This window comes from Heterocephalus glaber, unplaced genomic scaffold, assembly GCF_053883595.1.
Source record: "Heterocephalus glaber isolate CG9 unplaced genomic scaffold, H.glaber_assembly_v1.0 deba00000678, whole genome shotgun sequence".
In the NCBI taxonomy this organism is placed as follows: Eukaryota; Metazoa; Chordata; class Mammalia; order Rodentia; family Bathyergidae; genus Heterocephalus; species Heterocephalus glaber.
Genome location: NW_028258157.1, coordinates 577,015 through 596,941, shown reverse-complemented (window position 1 = coordinate 596,941; position 19,927 = coordinate 577,015). Strand labels below are relative to the sequence as shown.

Below are 19,927 nucleotides of genomic sequence, written 5' to 3'. Positions count from 1 at the left end.
GAACATGGGAGTCTATGCTTTCACCTAAGTCTGCTATTTTCAAAAGGTGTTATTAGGCCACTCAATTGAGTATGTAATCCTTTTGATATGTTAAAACCTTTTTGATGATGATAGGTAAATCTCATTAGTGTGATAATTAGATTGTCTACATAGACATAACACAGTAATTTGCTGAGCCTTATTGGGTGTTAACTGTGTGAACATTAATCACATAACACATGAGGGTCTTACTTGGATTAGTCTGTTGCATATATCTGTTATCTCTTTATTAAAAAGAAAAATCTTGGCATAATTAGCCAAAGAAATTGTTTTAGAATTTGCTTGAATTTTGTCTGAGTCAATATTTGATATTTAAATATAAGTATAAGCATTCTTGGAATCTAACTTAGCATATATCAAAGGAAAATTCCTTATAATTATTTCAAAAACTTTGAAAATCTTTGCCTTCAAGTACTTTACAGTCTAGGAAACAACTTATCGAGAGGTTTGGAAAATATTCTACTTTAAGAGAAAATATATTTAGGTGTCATTGATTAGAAGGATAGAATTGTATCTCCATGGACTGTATAAGTATATCCCTCTTGTTAGAATTTCCTGTCACCTGAAAGACTTCAAAGCTATTAGGAAAGATCAAGATAGTATGCAAGTGAAGGTGGAGGGTGAATAGGTCTTCAAGGGGGTGATCTTTCTCTCGCCTGATAAGCTGCCTCCATTCTGTTTGTTCCCTTTTTCTTTTTTCTGCCAATCACTGCAGATGAAAAGCTTTTTCCCTGGTGAGGAATAATCTATGTGGATTCTGGAACAAGAATTTTGTAAAGACAGTTCCAAAACTAACATACTATATGATTTTTTAGTGCTCTTTTTTTTGTTTTCTATCTTCAGGGGTTTTTTTTCTATCTTCTAGTATTTTCTCGCAAGCTTTTCATTATCCAAAATCAGACTTCAGTCAGTGCTTTAGTCTGATATCACAGTGTCTTTGTTTATTTTGGCAATGTCTGGGGCGACCACTGTTGGTGGATCTCAGTGATCTTGTCAGATGAACGCAGAGTTGAAGTCAAAAGGCTTAGCGTCCAGTCTTCTGAGTTTGAGTCATTAAAATGATGTTTAAAATGTTTGTCTGTGTAGGGAAACATAGGGCAGCATGTATAAACAGAATGATCACATTGTGTGTGTATGTATCATTCCATACTGAAAGGACTGTTATCCATACATGTGCCGTCTCATTTTTAATAAAGTCATTTCATGACTTTCTGCTTTATCTTAATATGCACAGAATTAAGATTCAAATTTCTTTCGTGGATATTCATGCTGAGCCAGGTTTTATTTCTGTCTGATATTCAGTCTGGGTTGAATGTTTGCTATTATACTGTGCTATAAATTAAATTTTTAAAAATTTCTTGATACGCTTAGAAAGCGAAGTATAGAATCAGAAATGCTCCATTAAGAAGACACATTTTATTAGATAGGGAGTTTATCGGTCTTGATACAGTTACCTGTGGCATTTAATGATAGATCATTGCTTTAAATCTGTCACTTGGCTGATGGAGCAGAAGCTAAGTAGAGGCTCCAGGCGCCTAGATGATGTGTCAGTTTTGTACAAGTGGTGGCCAGTGGCCTCTACCACAAGAAAGAGCTTCATTAGCAATTGTGTGCTGGTCCCAAGAAAGACTTAGAATCTAAACTTCAGTATTTAGCCTTCACAAAATTTGCTAATTGAAAGGAAAGATTCCACCAATTTCCATATGAACAAAGGTGACTACAATAGTAAATAGCGATTACAATAGATTTCATTTTCTAGTTTTCCAAGTTGGGGCTCTAAAAATGAGCAACTTTCCACTTCACATCAATCATTTAAAATCCATGTCTTTGTTATACATTCAATTCAATGCCTCTAGCTTCCTAAAACCTCAGAACCTTGCCACATGTGGCGTTTACTTTGTGCAGTTTACTTGTGAGTGTGTAAACTGTAGTAGAAGTAAAGCTGATTGGACTGTTCTCCCTGTAGGGTGCCGTCTTACAGTTTGTTGGTGCCGTTTTCCTGTTTCCCCGGAAGTGGTTAACTCTGCCTACTGCCAGGGGGCTTGGTGACCTTGGTGACCATGGGCTCCGTCCCTGTGACCCGCATGTGGCTGTGTCAGGTCCATTCATAGCACTTTGGCCTGCAAACTTCCTGGAGGGGAAGAGCTCAGTGAGCTTCCCCAGGCAGGATTGGTGCTGGTAGATTTGCAGGCTGGGGCTGCTCCCCTCCTGTGTGGGTGAGAAGGGAGAACCCCCAGGCTCCTCCCCAAGACTCAGAGGCCTCTGCCATTCAAAAGTTTCTCTGGCTTAAAGAAAATAGTATTTTGTTTAAATTTCCAAAACCTAAAATTTTCATTTGCCCCTTACATTTGAAACTTTAATTGTAATAGAAATGAGGGAAGATTTACATTTCAAATTTCATCAAGAATGCACTTTCATGCTTATTTCCCATCCTTTCTTTCCATGCTAAAATTTTCTTACAGAGAAATGGCTTCCATTTGCATTTTAACTCCTTCTTCTCCTTGTCTTCCTTTTTTGGCTTTCTTTTCATCCTTCATTGCTCCCTTATTACTTTTTTTTTTCCAGACTGTGGGTTGAACTCAGGACCTTCTCCTTGAGCTACACCCTCAGACTTGTCTTTTCTTTTTTCATTTTGTTTTGTTTTGAGACAGGGTCTTGCTAAGTTGTTCAGGCAGTACTCCAACTTGCAGTCCTCCTGCCTCAGCCTACCTCAGTGGTGGAATTACAAGCATGAACCATTTTTCCTGGCTCATTTTCATTGCCTTTGACTACATTTCAATACAAATTTGAATATGCAAATGTATTATAATATAGTATTACTGAATGTTTACATGTGTCTTTCGGCTTTGATCCGTTTAGATTTTGGGGGTGGGGGGGTGGAGACCCTACTTATGCTTCCTCTCTGTTGACACAATTTCTCACATTTGTTATCCCTTTATACCTCATTTCTGTCTAACGACAGCCAAGACTGTTACCATGTCAGCATACTGTGGAGAATTTTTCTTTTAGTTTAATTTAGGATTTCTTAATCCTTTTTGCCTACAGCTGTATTTTTGGAACAATACATAATAATGGAACATGATAAAAATTTTTCTCTTCAAATTCTTGTGCCTTGAATTTTTCTAGGTAACAAATATTATGAAAATTTAAAAAAAAATTACAACCTTCAGCATAAATGGGTTCAGTTGAAATCTTCCATTAAGTAACATTTTCTAATTACTGGTAATGCTTATGTAGTAGCTTTGAACATGAATAGAGTACAGTGTTAAATTTCAAGGACACAAAGCATCACACTAATGTAAAGCTGGCCTGAGGAATGTTTGAATTAGCCGGTATGGACTGGATTTCCACAGGAAGAGCAGGAGAGAGGACAGCGATGATCACAAAGCGGAGAAACCAGTAGGCCGCTCCTGAGACTGATGTGCCCCTAAAACCCGATAACGCGCGTCTCTTTGCCTGAGAGTTTCCCGTGCATTTACGTTTATTGTTCCGGGCCACAGACAGCGGCACTGAGCTGTTTTCTCAAGGGGACAGAGCCACCGCAGAATCGTAAACACATTTCAGTGACCTGCCAATGAAGCATTCACTTTGCTCACATTGCTCACATCCAAGAAGGGAGGGAGCCTGCACCTTCCCCAAGGCTGCCCAGTGCAGAGGTGGCCAGGGCTGGTATTCAGACTCAGGCCACAAGCTTCCTGGCTCTGTCCTTCTTTGCTAAGAATTATTGGCTCTTGTAAAAGCTGATCACACGGGAACATAAAGCGTTTAGGTGACTGACCGAGATGTTTCACCAGCTGAACTCAATGGAACACGTCTGGCGTATGTCAGAGGGAAACGCGTCGGCTGGAATTCCCTGCCTGCTTGCATGTGCTAGGGAAGGAGAAATAAAGCCACTGCGAGATGAACTCTGGGAGTTTCCCCTCAGATGATCTCTGAGGAAAAGTGTGCTCTGCAAAGAGCAAAGTGTGTTGCTGTGGCTTTTGGTCAAAACTAAATATGCTACTGAGAGGTGCTGAGGGTAGTGCTCAGCACATGTTCGTTCCTCTCCAGATGCCATTTCCTTTCCACTTAAACAAATGCCACACAGGTATTTGCTAAACGGGACTCTACATACTCTTGATTAAAGCTTCAGTCGCTTGAAGAAAGAGCTCCTGGAGAATGTGATGGGAGACGGGAAGAGCAGAGGCAGTGAAGCCATTGATCTTAAGGAGAATGGTATTATTTCTTTCTTTCTTTTTTTTTTTTGGTACCGGAGATCGAACTCGGGTCCTTGCACTTGGCGCAGCTGGCGGCGAAACCACTGAGCTAAATCCCCGGCCCCCGGTATTATTTATTTCTAATGCATAAATACTCACGGATCAACTTCAGCAGGTTAGATTGCTAAGTAATTTGGAGTCCATGAATCATACATAAGCAATGTCTTCTGCTTCTTATGCCCTCGTAATTGATTAGAAAACCAAAGCAGTTTGTTTAACAGTTGCATGTTCATGTGGTCATTTGAATTCTAAGATTTATGGTTCTTTTTCTTTTGCAGCGCCTGGCTTTGAAAGCAGAGAAAGTGCAAGCAGCCCACCAGTGGCGGGAGGACTTTGCAGTAAGGACCCTTTCACCTCATTTGATTGATGTCCATTGACATTTGTGTGGATAATTATGTTCGCATTGAGATACTCTGTAGTGATGGAATCTTATGGTGTTATAGGGCCAAAAATCAACCTTACTTTGTTCTATTTTTGTTTAATTACTTCGGGTAATCTAGGCCAATTAAGGTAGGAGAAGCATTCTTGCTCATGTTCGATATGAAAAAAGAAAAACAAGTCCTTTAAAATATTCTCCCATACTTGGAGGTATTTATAAAATACATTAAAATAGAATTAACTTACCAGATATGAGTAATCTTTGTAGATGTCATGAATACACTGGTTGAAAAGCATGTTGGTACTTTGAGTTTGTGAGTAGTCTTGTGTATCTCATAATCACTTTGATGGGGCAGTATGACTAAGTGAGAAGGAATGTATTAAACATTTTAAAATTTAATTTTCTTGCCTTTGGCTAGAAGTATATTTCCTCTGTCCTGGGCTCCTTTTAGAAACGCCAGCTGGTGCACTTCAGCTGGTTTTGTGGTCAAAAGGCACTGGTTTCATTATACAAATAAACATAAAGTCTCCTTGTGATGAGCTTAGTCTGTCACCTGTCAACTCTCTTGTGACCTTAACAGTCAGCTAAAACACTTCCGTTACATATTTGAGTTATTGCATTTACAGTGGAATGTCTTTAATTTCTGATCACTGAAAAATTCCAGATATTTCTCTTTACGGATGTGGCTGTCCCCTAAATCTACTTCCTCATTAAAATAGTCATAAGATGTGATTGAGAGCATGACTACTTTCTAGTGTCTTGTAAAACAAACGTCAGGATTAAAGTTGTGCTTTAATAGAACACTAAATGGGGATTTAGGAATTAAGACTTTTACTTTCTTTGATTATGTTGTATATCAAAGGAAAACACACTGAATAGCATTTCATTCACTTATCGTAGTTATTTAAGCTTCCAGGCTTGAAGCTTCTGATATTGTTTTGTTTTCTCTTTTTTATTAATTTATAATGTTTTAAATAGTCCACTAAGTAGAGACTACCTGACTACCATAATTTTGTTTGATTCTCTGAGTAAGTTGATCATACTGCTTGAGTCGTTGGTATCATGTAGGTATGGGCTTTGTCCGCAACTGTTCATCATGGTTAGGTTGATAAAGATGAATCTGTCACTCACATAGAAGAAAGACTCAGTGATTGTGTAAGACACCAGCCTCAAGAACACTGAGGACTAACTATGAGCTCACGCACGCAGTGATGGGGTTGTGGAAGATACTTGGTGTGGTTGAAATGAAAATAAACTTGAAATTTCTCAAATGGACGAAAAGGAAAACATATTAATCCACATACTTGATTAATATTAGATAGAAATCACTCTTCCTGCTCCCTGGTGACAGACAGGAGGCAGCGCTGAGGGCAGTGTGAAGTGTCGCGTGTGGAAAGTTCGCTGCAGCCTGCCTTGCACGGGTGTAGTACAGTCAGTGCTCAATCACTGCGAGAAACTCAAGATCATTAAAAGTACACAAAACCAGCTAGGATTGTGCATTTTTTCAGAACCTCGCTTTCATTAAGTATTTCAAGTAGTTATTAGAAAAGAATAACTTGGAAAGTAGTGCCGTAGAGATGCTTTTTCCTTCACTGATATGTTTCCTTTAACTCTTATTTATTGCTTCCCTAACCTCCGGGTTCCTTCCCAGACATGCTGCAGACCCTTTCATGTGGTGCTTTTGACACGGAGTCAACATTTTGGCAGGGACTTCTTGTTCTCCTTACAGTAGGAATGGGTGCCCATTATTCATAACACAACACTTGACGTACGTTAGCTGTTATCATATTTTGTTGAATCCAAGCCATTATCAATTGTTAGACACTGAGTCATTTTATTTCCAAGAAAAAGAAGCCAGTTAAACTGTGGTACACCAGCAGTTTTCAGCTGTGTTCCTCTGTCTGATTTCCAAATGTGAAGGACTTTACTTTTGCATGGGACCCGACTATAGCTCTCTTAGTGCCCAAGTGGAAGCAGCAGAACTGCTAGCAACAGCTGTGCAAGACAAGTCGATACCACAGTGAACACATAGAAGCCATCAGTAGAAAACACATAGCCTACCCAGCAAGTGTCAATGTCCTCAGCACATAGCCATCACCATGAGGGAGAATTCTTGAACAAGCTCTGTTTTCAGTGTCCCTCCAGGTTGTTTCCCAGTTAACTCGGGACTTATGACCACACTGATGGATGGCAAAGGAAGGCATTAAAGGAAGAAAGTTGGCCATCATCAAGCCCTGGCAGCCCACATCTCCAGTGTGCCTGGAGGATCATGCATGGTTGCTCCCAGATGCAGACTCGCCTCCCTCTGAGAATTGGTACTTTCCGTAGCCAACCCTGCCAGCCATCTATGTCTATGCGGTCTTCTCCATGACCCTTCCCTTTAAATGCCATGGCCGGTAGAACATTGGATGGGAGCGATGTTATGCTTGGAGAGTAGAACCTGAAAAAAGTTTGTTTAATCACAAAACTCAAGGAAAATGTGTCAAATAAGCCATGCCCCCCCCCAAAGAAGATGGTGCTTTCATTTTTAGATATGACAAAGTAAATCCTTCAAGGCTAGATTGCAATTCGAATTGCTGGCTGGAAATTACAAAGCATCAACATCGATTCTGTCCTTGAATTGTGAGAGCACATAAAACATTTGAAAATTTTGTCAGTATTTTAACCAACATTAAAAATGTTTAATTTCTTGTTAAATGCTGTAATCTTCCAAAAGCTTCTCCATTTAAATTCTTACAATCCTTTTAAACCTTTAAGTTATTTAAGTGTTTTCACCCATGCAATACTCCTTTAATGCCATCCTTTAATAATTTAACACCAAGATGATTTAGAAGGCAGAAATAATTTCCTAAAAGGTACATTAACATTTCAAAAAGAAATATAATATTCTGCTTCTTCTCTCAAGTATAAGTGGGTGAGTTTCATTAACATTACTTAGGCAAATGTTGATTAACATTCCCTACTGTGTAATGCGGAGAAGTGGCAGAAAACAAGAAGAACAAAAGGCAGAGCAGCAATACGCTGGTGCAACAAAGGCTCCTGTAACTCATCCTCCCTCTCTGCCTTGAATTCCCAACTGAACGTACAGTCAAGGGAACAAAGGCCATACACGCTAACTGGATTAAGATTTATGTGGTCACACATTTACAAGTTCAAACCAGTATTTGTAAATAAGTGTTGTCTGCCAGCTGCCATCCAGGCGCCATGCAACTTACGGATGTTAAAGGCGACATTTCATGTACTGATGAGGGACAAATTATTTTGTTAAGGGCAGGTGGGAGAAAAAGAGGCAGGACAACTAACTGTTCCATGTGAAATTGTTGCTATTATTTCTACCAACCAGGTCTTTTCCAGTTGCATTTGGAATCTCATTTGATTGCGCTGCAATGCTTGGTTAACTAAGGCAATCTCGTTTCCAACTAAGCCTGCAGTATTAATTGTACTTACACATGTATAAACAGAGAAGGTGCCTAATTTGTATTTTAATAACTGGGACCATTATGCATGGCTTATTAGTGCCAGCGTGTTACTGTTCAGGCTGAGTAGAGATGTCCAGAATTGACCAGTAAATAAAACAGTTGAAGCGCTCTCCTTCACTTCAGCTTCTCGGAGAAGGTATATTAGAAGCTGGATTCTTTTTTTCCTATCAAAGTTAAATGTTATTGAGTGTCAGTCAGGCTAATTTATTTCTTCCATATAGCTTTAATTTTATACTTTAAAAAATCTCTTTGCCAAATCATATTTTGAAACATTGATTTAGAATTATAACATTTTAAAACCTGTGTAAATAGGAATAAACAGGCCCTGGACTTGTTCACCCATCCTTAGTCATTCATGAACCCACAACCTTCTCAGACGCAGCACAGATTTTGTGAAAATGTGGAATGGGAAAACATACTGTATTTATTTTCATTATAACAGATAAAAATGAACACTATTCTACAGTATAACTTCGTTCTGGATGTGAAAAAATTGGTTTTTATGGGCAAAAACCAGGGGAAAGGCACTTTATCTTAATGGATGTGTAAGTGAGTTTGATAGATCACCACAATGATTTTAGCCTCTTGCTTGATTTAGTTTTTCTAGTTTCTACCCTAGGTTGAACTCTTGCTTTTTTTAATGCCTTCCCAACATTTTTGCTATGTGGGGGATGGCCAATTTCTTACTGCTGCTTTTTTAAGAGTCCAGGGAATCTGTTTTGTACATTAAGAGAGATTCAAAGGAGGTACCAAACCAAACTGATTTACTCAGAATTTCTAGGGAACCAGTTAATGGAAAGGAGTCAGTAATTGATGGCGCCTGCATACATACATATAAATGCTCACAGCGCGAGTATTACAACACACCAGACCACAGAGTAATGACTGTGGACTTTGTTGTTGGTTATTCTGGATTATCACCTCTTGTTACTTATATTAAACAGAAGAAGCAAAAATATTTAACCATTAATTACTTAGCCCAAAGCTTGGCTTCACACTCGATGATTTTCACTGTCTTCTAATGATCTCTGTGGCCACACTTTCTATCTTAATGCCAAAGTAAGGATAATACGTGAGAGTGTAATAGAAGCCCATACAGTGAGATGCTGCAGTAGCATTTCCTCTAATGCTACAGATTTAGAGATGAGGAGGGAGTGGGGAGGCAGGAAGTAGGGAGGTGGGATGTGGGTTGCTGTGTTTTTCAAGATCAGCCTGGTACTCAGCATCTTGGGATTGAGATTCTGGAAATAGGGCTGAGTCACTGAGAGGCTGGCATTGCTGCCCGTGTGCTCAGCCTCCCGGCTCCCAGAGTGCTGGACATCATCCTCACTGGTTAGCAGAGCCTCATCACTTACTACCACCAGCTGGTGCCAGGTTACAGCTGTCAAAGGAGGGTTTTTAATGCAGATTTCATTAGCTTCTCCATCATGGGAGCTGCATCTCATTGAAAATTTTGGACACTCTTATGTACATTAATGTGAGAGCTTCCTATAGTAATTTCTGAGCCACAAAGCAAAAAGGTGAAAATGGTATATGTGTTACAAATCACTACAATTTGAGTGTATGCTTACTCCATGAAATTACACTGACTCCCATGAATGTCACTTCATTGTTTAAGTCTTTAGCTTCCTTAGCACATATTGAGGCTAGGCCAGTGTGGCCCACGGAACCTTCCCTAAATTCTCCACTGTAACAATTCCTCAGAAGGCTTTCCCATTCTTCTGAGATTCTAAGCCCAATACTGAGCAAACAGCTTCAAGTTTCCCTCCAGTAATACTCTTTTATTCACCTTCAGACCTTTCGATAATCTCTGCTTAGGAATCTTTTTCCGCTCTTGCAGATTTCCTCTTGGCTTTGACTGATCCATTAGTACCCACATAAGTTTCAAAATGTATATGTATTATGTCCATGCTTTTTCGACACTAAAATGTAAACTCTTTGAGAATAAGAAGTGTCACTGATGCATTACCAAGCCAACCTTAATCTAGTGCAATACATAATAGATAATAGTCAGTATATGACTTTTTAAATTTAAAATATTACTTGTAGCTTTGGGCCATCTGTTTTTTTCTTATAAACATTATTGTCAATATTATTGAAGAGATAATGGAAAATTTGGTGGAACTGCATTTTTATGTGTCTTAATGTATCTCTCCACAGCTGTGGCATAGTTAACTCTAAGCACTGGGCTTAGAGTTATGCAAATCTACTTCAAATTTTGGATCCACCGACAACTTGCTATGTAGTTTTGGCAAAATAAGTCTCTTTGAATATCAGTTTCTTTATCTAAAAATCTCTCGGCATATTTATCCTTCGGATGCTCAGGAATCACCTCTCCATGCTTCCATGAACACTACTTGTCTTCCAGAGAAAATGTTTCTGGGAAGCCCGGGTCTGTCTCAGGAGTCACCAGGGCTGACCAAACCTGGATGGGCCGGCACCACGCAGGGAGCCCTGCCAGCCCCCCTCTGCCATCCTCAGCCTCTCCTTGCCTCTACTGCTTTCCAAACAGAGATGACCTGGAGCTGGGAATATGGAGTGTTTGACCACATGTGGGTGAACTCCGCTCTTCCAAATCCTAGGAAGTATTAATCACTGCGGCCCTAAGCTAATTCCACACCGCCAGCTTCTGGAGAAAGTGGCTCCCGTCTGTGACCTAAGCCTTCTCCCCCTTGAGAGCAGGAGCACCTTTCTTTGGGAGTTTCTGTTTCCTGCCTTGGCCTCAACCCAGTGTCCTAGTGCCCTCTTGTCCATATATTTCTCTTCTGTAGGAACAGTTGACCTTGTGAAAGCATTGAAAAGTGAAAGCATTGAAAATTGAAAGCATTGAAAGAGATTCTTGATAATTTGTCAGTTTCACACCTATATCCTTATAGGTCAGGTTGACCATTAGAGAACTCTGCTGCTATATACATTTATATCTCCAAAAAGCTTTTAAAACTGAATAAGATATATATGTAATAATAATATATATAGTAGTATATAATTATAATTTTATATATTATATAAATATATTCCCAGCACTTTGGAAGGTCTTCAGGAATAATTTTTATAGGGGCACTGTCTCCTAGGGTTCTCCCAAGAAACTGGAGAGCACAGACATTAATACCTATTTCCATTTGCTGGAGATTCTTGAGGATGGAGTCCTGTGGCAATAACTGTATTCCCAGAGATAATTTCTGCATTGAGAGTAACATCAGAGGTTGGAATAATTTCAATTTAGTGGAGTCATAGATATGGTTATGGCTTTGCTAATACTGCTATGGGAAAGAGACTGTTCCAGAAGTTGAAGAAGCATTCTGGAAGCTTTTCTCTGTGAACAGTAGATGCTATGGTGCAACTTGGCTTTAAAGTAAAGAAGCAAAGTAGGATACACAGGTGTGATGTAGGCTGTGGGCTTCACTCCTGGTGGAATTGCATTGGACACTGGGAGCTGCTCAGAAAACCTAACACCCTGTTTCAGTGGAAAGACAACTGCTCTGAACCCAGAAGGGCTGCTGAGGGGACCTGAATGAGGCTGACAGTGGATGCTGAAGCCAGAAGTTAGTAAACACTGAGACATGATGCTGTCAAGGATTCTCTGGCTGAGAGAGAGAGAGAGAGAGAGAGAGAGAGAGAGAGAGAGAGAGAGAGAGAACAGCATAGGGAATGTTCAAATGCAGTATTCATCTACAAGTATTTTTTAAAGCCTGTGCAAGTAGAGTGCTGTAGACATTGAGGGCAATGGCTACTTCTCTGAGCAGAAGGAAAGGGCCTGTATTAATGCTCCTCCTTCTCTGTCAACCCTCCTTCTCTTCAACATCCCAACCAGCCCGATCAGGGGTTTATTCCCATGCTGTCCTCTCCTCTAATAAGTCTGTTTTATTTCACTTTCTCACCATCTTACAAATAGACTCCAGTATCTTCTACCAATAAGAAACATCAGTCAGTTGCCTCTGTAGCTGTGCTTGATTTCTCTGTTGTCTGACACTGAAAGCTCAGGTGTGGAGCAGATCTGTGTCTTCCTTTCCACCCTCACTTGCTGGCCGGACAGCTTCTGTCACTTTCATCTGTGGTGAGACGGCACCCAGTAGTGGTTCCATCAGAGCACCTAATGGACCCTTTCTGTGTGTCTTCATACTGAGTCTTTTCAGCTCACCTTAACATACCACTTATTCTCTTCTTCTCTTTCTTACTTTAATTTTCAGGAAAGCCCACTTTCCCAATTTTCCTGAGCCATGTTTTATCAGTCTATGTTCGCACTTCTTAATTTTGCTTCCCCTATCCCTCCTGGCACTTTCTTCTGCCCTGTCCCCGAATCCCACTCCCATCTTGTTCTGGATGTGTCTCCATGTCCCCCCAAAGCCTCATGCAGTCATAAATGGGTTTTTTTCCGAGGTGACTGGATCTAGGGTGTGTGATGCTGGAATCAAAGGTGTGATGCTGAGAATGATTTATGGTTCCATGCAAGGATTGAGGTTGCCTGCCCTAGGGTGTGAGTGATACATGCCCTAAGGGTGGGTAGTCTGGATAGGGCATAAGGGACAGAAAGAGGGTTGTTGCTTGTCACTTGTCACTTGCTGCTCACTTCCTTGCTGCTTCACTGGATTGCTGCTTTCCTGACTTCTGCCCACCATGAACTGTTTCTCCTCTGCATGTGCCATTCTACCTTGGAGCCAGCTGATTATGAACTGAAACTCTACAAAGCAGGAGCGAAATAAACCTTTCCTCCTTTAACTTTGGGTGTCAGATATTTTGTCCTAGCAATGAGAAATAGTAACTAAGACACATATCATTATCTAGTTCTTTTTCAGTCTCCTATTTAGTATCATTTTCTTTACAATATCTGCAATTCTGTCTAAATTTGGACCACAGCTTCATCACCCCCTTAAGTATCCATGCTTTCTCCTAGGATATCTCATTGATTGCATCACTTTAGATGTGATTCTCACTTTAGGTATAACTCCAGATCATAGCGTATATTACAAGCTCTCTTTTGGAACCCTAGATGCATTTATCAGAATTCTCACTGGTAGGGCACACTACCTTCCACTATTAAAGCTGAAAGAACTGCAGCCAACTTCAAAGGCAGGAAGGTCTCTCCCTAATGCAGAGCCTAAGATCCCCTTGGGCTGGTGCTCTCCTCAAGCTGGGAGGTAGGGAGCACCCTGATCACTGAGGTCCTGGGGCCACAGAAGCATTGGAACAGCAGGCCTTCATAAGTTTCTTCCAGCTTGCAACCATGACGTCCTTCTTTGTCATCCCATCACATTTTTCCACAACTATGTTCTTCTCCACCACTCCCAGCATATATTGTTTTTTCTGGCTTTTTGGGGTCTTCCTTCATCCCTTTATAAAGTATCCTATGCTACACAAAACTTAATTAAATCTGTGTGTTTTTCTTTTGTGAAACTTTTTGTTGAAGGAGCTTCAGCTGTTAACCTAAAATAGAAAGGAAAGATATTTGTTCTTTGCTTCAGTAGTGATCCAACATATACATAGGCAAATAAAATGGTGGTCCATTCATTAATAAAAGAGAAACATGACACAATTGTTTAAAATAAGTAGACAGTTTTATATGATAGTGGAAAAAGAGACATTGTATATCCTTCTGACACAAACATTTTTAGTACTAAGGTGAACAGACTGTAAAATCTGAAACTGGTAAATCAGCCAAGTATCAAAACAGAGTGGTGCAGATAACACCAATCTGAATTTAGAAAGTGGTGTGCTGCTTTTCCCAAGCCAAGCATGGAAAATAGGCCTATGTAGCTCAACAGCAATACAATCCAGGCAACACATGTAACAACAGATTTTTTTTTTAAAAAAGAACAAAATATTACATTTAGTCAAAATTAGCAATAAATAATGTGAAGCTTTATATGAGCACAGGTTGAAAACAGCAATTGTAAAATGTCTTCATGATAAGGCATTTTGGTGCAAAAAACCAGGTTAATCAAGAGAGCTTGTCATTGCTGAATGTTAAATAGAATCAAGAGTCAGAATTATAGTGTTATGTGTCATGGGTTTATTATGTTGATCAACTTAGTAGTTTCTAGGAAGTGTAAATTTACTACATTGCAAAACTCCTGTAGTTTTGTACCAGTGCTTCTCCTGTGAGGGGGAGTTCTGAGGGATTTCTAAGGATGCTAGGAGTCCTTCCTAGTCCCCAGCCTTGGCCCCCTTCTAGTCCTTCCTCCGTGGAGCCAGGACACTGACTCCTTTTGCAGGAAGTGCATATGGTCTGTCACCTGTACTGACCACTAACTGCACTGCTTATGAATGATAATACTGGGTGAATCAGTGCAATTCCAAGGTTTAGGAGTAAAAAGTCACATGTAAATAAATTGATATAAAAGTGAAAACTATACAAAGTATTGGAAGCTCAAAAATATCTCGTTGGGGTTAGCTAATACGAAGACTACAGAAACAACAGACATCATTCTCCTTAATGATCTCATAAAAAGTTTCAAAATAATTAATTTAAAATTCAAATAGTGTATCTTCTGTTTATATTTAGTAAGTGCCACAATATTCAATTTTTCTATCTTATTGTGTATTTATTCATGAAATACACATAAAAAGTCATAGTTTTATGTAATGAATAAAATGTGCATTAGCAATGAGAGTGCATTCTATTTGGAATAAATTTATGTTTTCATTTCTTTTCACCTTCTCAAGTCATAATTAAGATTTATAATATGTTACTTTTTATATTAAGATGTCTTAGGTTTTAGAATCTTAATTCTCAGTGTTTAATCCTCTTCTACATTTTCATGGATTAAGTGCTATCAACAGTATTTTTATAGTAGCTGCTCCACTACTGAGTTTATTCCTCTGTGCAGTTTATTCTTTAAAAGCTCATATTTTGGACCTTCATTAGATATTTTGATCTAAAAGAGAAATGAAATACTCTAACCCTTAGGTCCTTGTGTGCTTGAGACTATCTGGGTGTATCATTTTGGAATTAATGGAAGTCTTAGCGAAGAATGTTTTTATTTGTTTACCCTAAAATGTTAGGGTGATGCTTCACTTCCTGTCATTGATAGTGGTGATCAGGAACTCTGAAATTACTGTTCACAGCCCTTAGATCCCATCCCAAACTGACTTGATTTATTTCACTGGGTTCTTGAAGATAACATCCTTTTTTCTCTATGTTGACCTAGGAATGATAGATCTTGTTGTTCATCATTCAGTATCTTCATGTTAAAGTTTTGCTTTTATTTCAGATAATTTTTCAGTATTTTTGTAAGTTTTCATGCTCTCCCTGTCAGAAGTATTACTTAGTGTTAACTGAACCAGTTTTATTTTCCACTATTGACATCTTCTGTATTGACTTTTTAAACATCTTCATATTTTTTGTATTTCAATTTATGTGATTTCTTTTGGCCTGTCTTTAATAGTGGTTTTTCATATGCATCCGTGCTGTTGTAGTTTCAATGTAGCTTTCTTCTCCAGTCTTGTAATCTGCCCCTCTTCTCTCTGTCCTGCCAGCTTCTTTGCTAACATTTATTTCTTTATAGCTTCATTTTGAATCCCTTTATCCTTTATTTTCTTTTATTTTTTTCCTAGTGTTCTCCTCTCATCATTTTAAAGAGAGGTCTGCAATTTCTCTGATATTTTAAAGACTTATGAATATAAAATCTTCATTTTATTTCAAGATTTCATGTCCTGGGTTTCCTTTTCTTTCCTTTTTCCAAAAAAAAAAAAAAAAAAAAAAAAAAAATGCTGAGCCTGAGGTCCTGGATCTCTGAATAAACTCTTGATTTCCTGGAAGATGAAGGGGGTCGCTAAAGATACTGAAATAATGCAAAGTTTCCACCTAGGTGACTAGTCTCAAATATCTTACAAAATAAGATCTTTATGGTAAATTGATTAAATCATGGCTTTTCTTGTTGCAGTATGATGTTTGCCACTTTCTATTTCTTACTACTATTTTTTTTTTGTTTTTTGCAGCTAGAATTTATTAGGTAAAAATAGGAAACACAGATAGTAGTACAGTTAACTTCATTTTTAAAACTGAAAATAGGAAATGCCTAACATAACTATTCCCCATTATACATAAATCACTCCTGAGATTCCAGCAAGCTACTATAAATTCTACTTTTAAATCAGAAATGTTAAGAAATACAATTAAAACCAGTGGAAATATAGTGATCAGAAAATATATATATTCTCTGATATTTAAGCATTTAACTATAAAGCTACAGTTTGTACATGAGAGAGCTTTTTATTCCACTTCATTACAGAGGATATTTGGTTGTCTAATATTGTCCAAAATTATCTTTTGAGCCATGATATGAATGAAAACTGTTTTACTCAGAAATAAGACACTTTGAGTAACAGAGCGGCCAGCGAGGGCCCAGAAAGAATATACTCAGTTCCCACTTTAGTTTTCTAACTTTTAGCTAAATGTGTAATTTTTAAACCATAATTTCCTCAACAATAAATTGAGAATAACATTAGTCTCAATGCCAAAGACTTACTTTGCTACTTAATAAGAAATTATACACAGGCCTTTGAAGAGACTCAAGCTTAAGAACAACTATGAATAATGCCATCTTATTGAAAAAGTGGATGATATTTCTAAGTTGTCGAAACAAATATAACTGAAATTTTATGAGTAATTGGATTTGGGTTTTTTTTCAAACATGGCTTGCACTTCTCCAGGTTGCTTTGCAGTTTAATCCTCATGCTGCCCTCACTGAACAGCTCCTGAACATACGTGATCCATGCATTCTGCGTAGATCAATCATCCTTGCAAAAATGCTTTCTCCTTTGAGACCTCATTTTAAAGACTTCTAATATGTGAATATATGTGCAGTGTTAAGAAAGAAAACAAAGACAGTGCCAATTCAGAATGTCCATGCTGGTAAACTGCATTCTTGCTCAGTGCAAATATATGTCCACGTACAGGTGAATAGACAATATCAGCACAGCTGTTGAAAGCTCTTGAAACTTCCTGAAAACACTCCAGCAGTCTTAGCATTGGTAGGAACCTCAGAATGCCATTACCTTCCAGTTCATAATTGGTGAAATATAATATATTTTATGTTTTCACACTTTGAAGAGCTGAGGTGCTTATGTTCTGAATGTTTTTCATCTTGAAATAAAGAGTATTAGTTATTCTCTGGATAAAATACATTACGGAACTGAGGTTGTAATAAATCTAAGGTCCATTTTGCTCCTGCTGCTATGTTCTTTTTTCATAATCCTCCTTTTGAGTGAAAGTGACCCGGTCATTTATCCAGGATGACAGAGCCTGTCTTCAGCTGGTGGGAACTGCAGTGATCTGTCAGAGAATGTCAGTGTTCCTCTTCTTTTAACATCATAGATGTTAATCCTGAGGCATCCCACATGTTCTGTGTTTTTGGATTATCCCTGAAATTCTGATTTATAGTTACTTGATTAATTTAGTAACCTGGATTTTAATCGCTGAAGTTTCTGCCCTCTCCTAGGCCTTGAGGTGCAAGAAGGAGAGACTGGAAATATGGATATTTTCAATCGCAAGTAAAAAAATCGCACTGTGTACTGTGTTTGTAGCACTGTGTCTTTTTGTGTCCAAAAGCCTATGGAAGTCTGGAAGTTCAGAACATCAGTCTCTGATGAGGATTTGTAGTGCCCTCCTTGCTGATGCTTCTTTTCTCAGTACTCTCAAAATGTCAAGGATATTTCCTTGATGATTAGAAATTGTTTTGAGCCACTCTCTGCAACTCACAGAAAAAAACAGCCATACGAGAAAAGCCAAGGTCTCACTACAAAAGTGCTCTTTGACTATGTGGAAAGCTTTTTGAATTTAGAATGAAGAGAGGCCATTGTGTTGTAATTGTATCTTCCAGTAGCTTCAAAGTTTAAAGAGATGTACAATTCAAGGCTACTGTGGAGCAAATTAAATAGAAGAAAATATTCTGGTTTCAAAAGTATCAAACATCTATTGTGTGATTGGAAAGGAAGTCTAATTCTGTTAGTGCGACTTGATTTTGTAATGTGGGAACTGAAATATAAGCAACTTTCACAACATATTATAATGAATTGAAAAACGAAGTCTTATGAAAAAAAGTCCAACTACATTTACAGAGGAGAGAAACTGGCTCAGCTTTGCATTTCAATCTTCTTTTTCTTTTTTGGTACCAGGGATCGAACTTGGGACCTTGTGCTTGCGAGGCAGGCAGAAGAACAACTGAGCTAAATCCCTGGCCCAGCATTCAATCCTCTCATCCCATAGCACAAAGAAAAAGGAAAAATTTGTGATGAATATCACGGTTATTATTTTATATTATGCGTATTTATCTCTCCTTTTCTGGGAGAGAAATGAGTTTTTCGATTTATTATCATACCAAAAATTTAGCTCATTCTCTGTTATTTGTGTACTTTCTAAGAGATGCATTTAACCCAAGTGGCGAAGATCTGTGCTCTTCTTTGTATCACTTGAGAATGTAAAGTGAAGGCTAATTACACAGAAATTTAGAACTTAGTTCTGAGATACTTAAAGATTGATTTCCCACCTTGTCCCTGGAAAAGTCTTTTCTATAGAAGTCCTTTCACTTTAGCTGCTTTCAGCTCCCCTGGGGCCTTATTTGGGACCAGGCGGTTTAGTTACAAAAGGCTTCCTGCTGGGATAACTGATGTTCAAAATCAATAGAAATCTAGAGTAAAGAGAAGTCAACAAAACAAGGAATTAAATAGGCATTATGGGCCCTGACTCTAAAGGTAAAGGCAAAGTTTTCTGAGTTAAAGCAGAAGTGTGGAAAATGAAGTTGACCTCATCGTGCATCAACATGATTTATTTCAAATATTTTTTTAAAAAATTATGCCGTTGGTTATTATGTAATTACATCTGGGATGCAGTTAATAGTATTTTAGGTCTTCAATCTGAGTCTTTAATATTTTAAGTATTTATTTGTAGTTCCAAACCCAATTAATAATCGTTTATTTCAATAAAATGTGTGTTTTAAGAGTTAGATGAGGGGTAAGATACCCAGTGCCTCCAGCATATGCCTGTGGACAGCATCAAAGCCAGTGCACCGGGCCCAGTGTGATTCTGCGTGGCACAGTTCTTGGCTGACTGGACTCTGCCCCTCCATGACTTTGAGCTTTGGCAGCTTACACGAGAAATGCCCAGCAATGCAGACAGCCCCGTGTTGCACCCTTTCTTCATGCTGAAGTCCTATTTCCTATTTCGTTTCCTTCTTTGTCATTTTTTCCTTTACATCATGGCGTTACACTTGGGTGGCTGGCGAGCATCAGTCAGTGAGCCTGGGCAGCACAGGGACCCCTTCTGAGTAGATTTTAGCTCCAGGGAATCAGTTTTCTTTTGCTGCTGGCAAAAACCAACTGGGAAGCCCACCGAGAGGGAAGAGAGTGGCGATGAAGGCACACCGCGGATGTTGGACATGCACAGCATGCTAGTAGCATGCCACTAAATGAAAAAGTAAGTTAATCTGCAATAGAGGAAGTCACGGGAGTTTTTATGATAAAGCCAGGATACAGATTTCTTTTTTAGCACTTAATTAACTTTGAGAAGCTGCTTTAGCTGCTGAACCTCAGTTTCGTCTTCTGCAAATTGTAGTTCACATCTCTTTAATATTTTGTTGTGTAGTCATAAGCTGATATGGATCTCTGTATGAAATAATCAATGAAGGGATAGTACATTACTATCATTATTGTTAATACCTCGTGTTACGACAGGTGACAGCTGGGATTCATTTTGTGAGCCACATTTTATAGCCCCTCACAGTGCTTTTCTTGCCCTGTGTCTGTGAGCGTGTGTGCACGTGTTAGGTATACACTCCCAG

General features: G+C 38.7%; 1 protein-coding gene across 8 annotated transcripts in view; it reads left to right on the top strand.

The window, feature by feature from the left end:
* Positions 1-19,927, top strand: part of Cacna2d1 (calcium voltage-gated channel auxiliary subunit alpha2delta 1) — a 428,021-nt gene that overhangs the window by 216,857 nt on the left and 191,237 nt on the right. For all 8 annotated transcript variants that reach the window (XM_013070350.3, XM_013070351.3, XM_004839765.3 and 5 more), the window contains one exon: positions 4,574-4,633. In XM_013070350.3, coding sequence (XP_012925804.1) covers positions 4,574-4,633 — 60 coding nt within the window. The remainder of the gene's footprint in view (positions 1-4,573; positions 4,634-19,927) is intronic.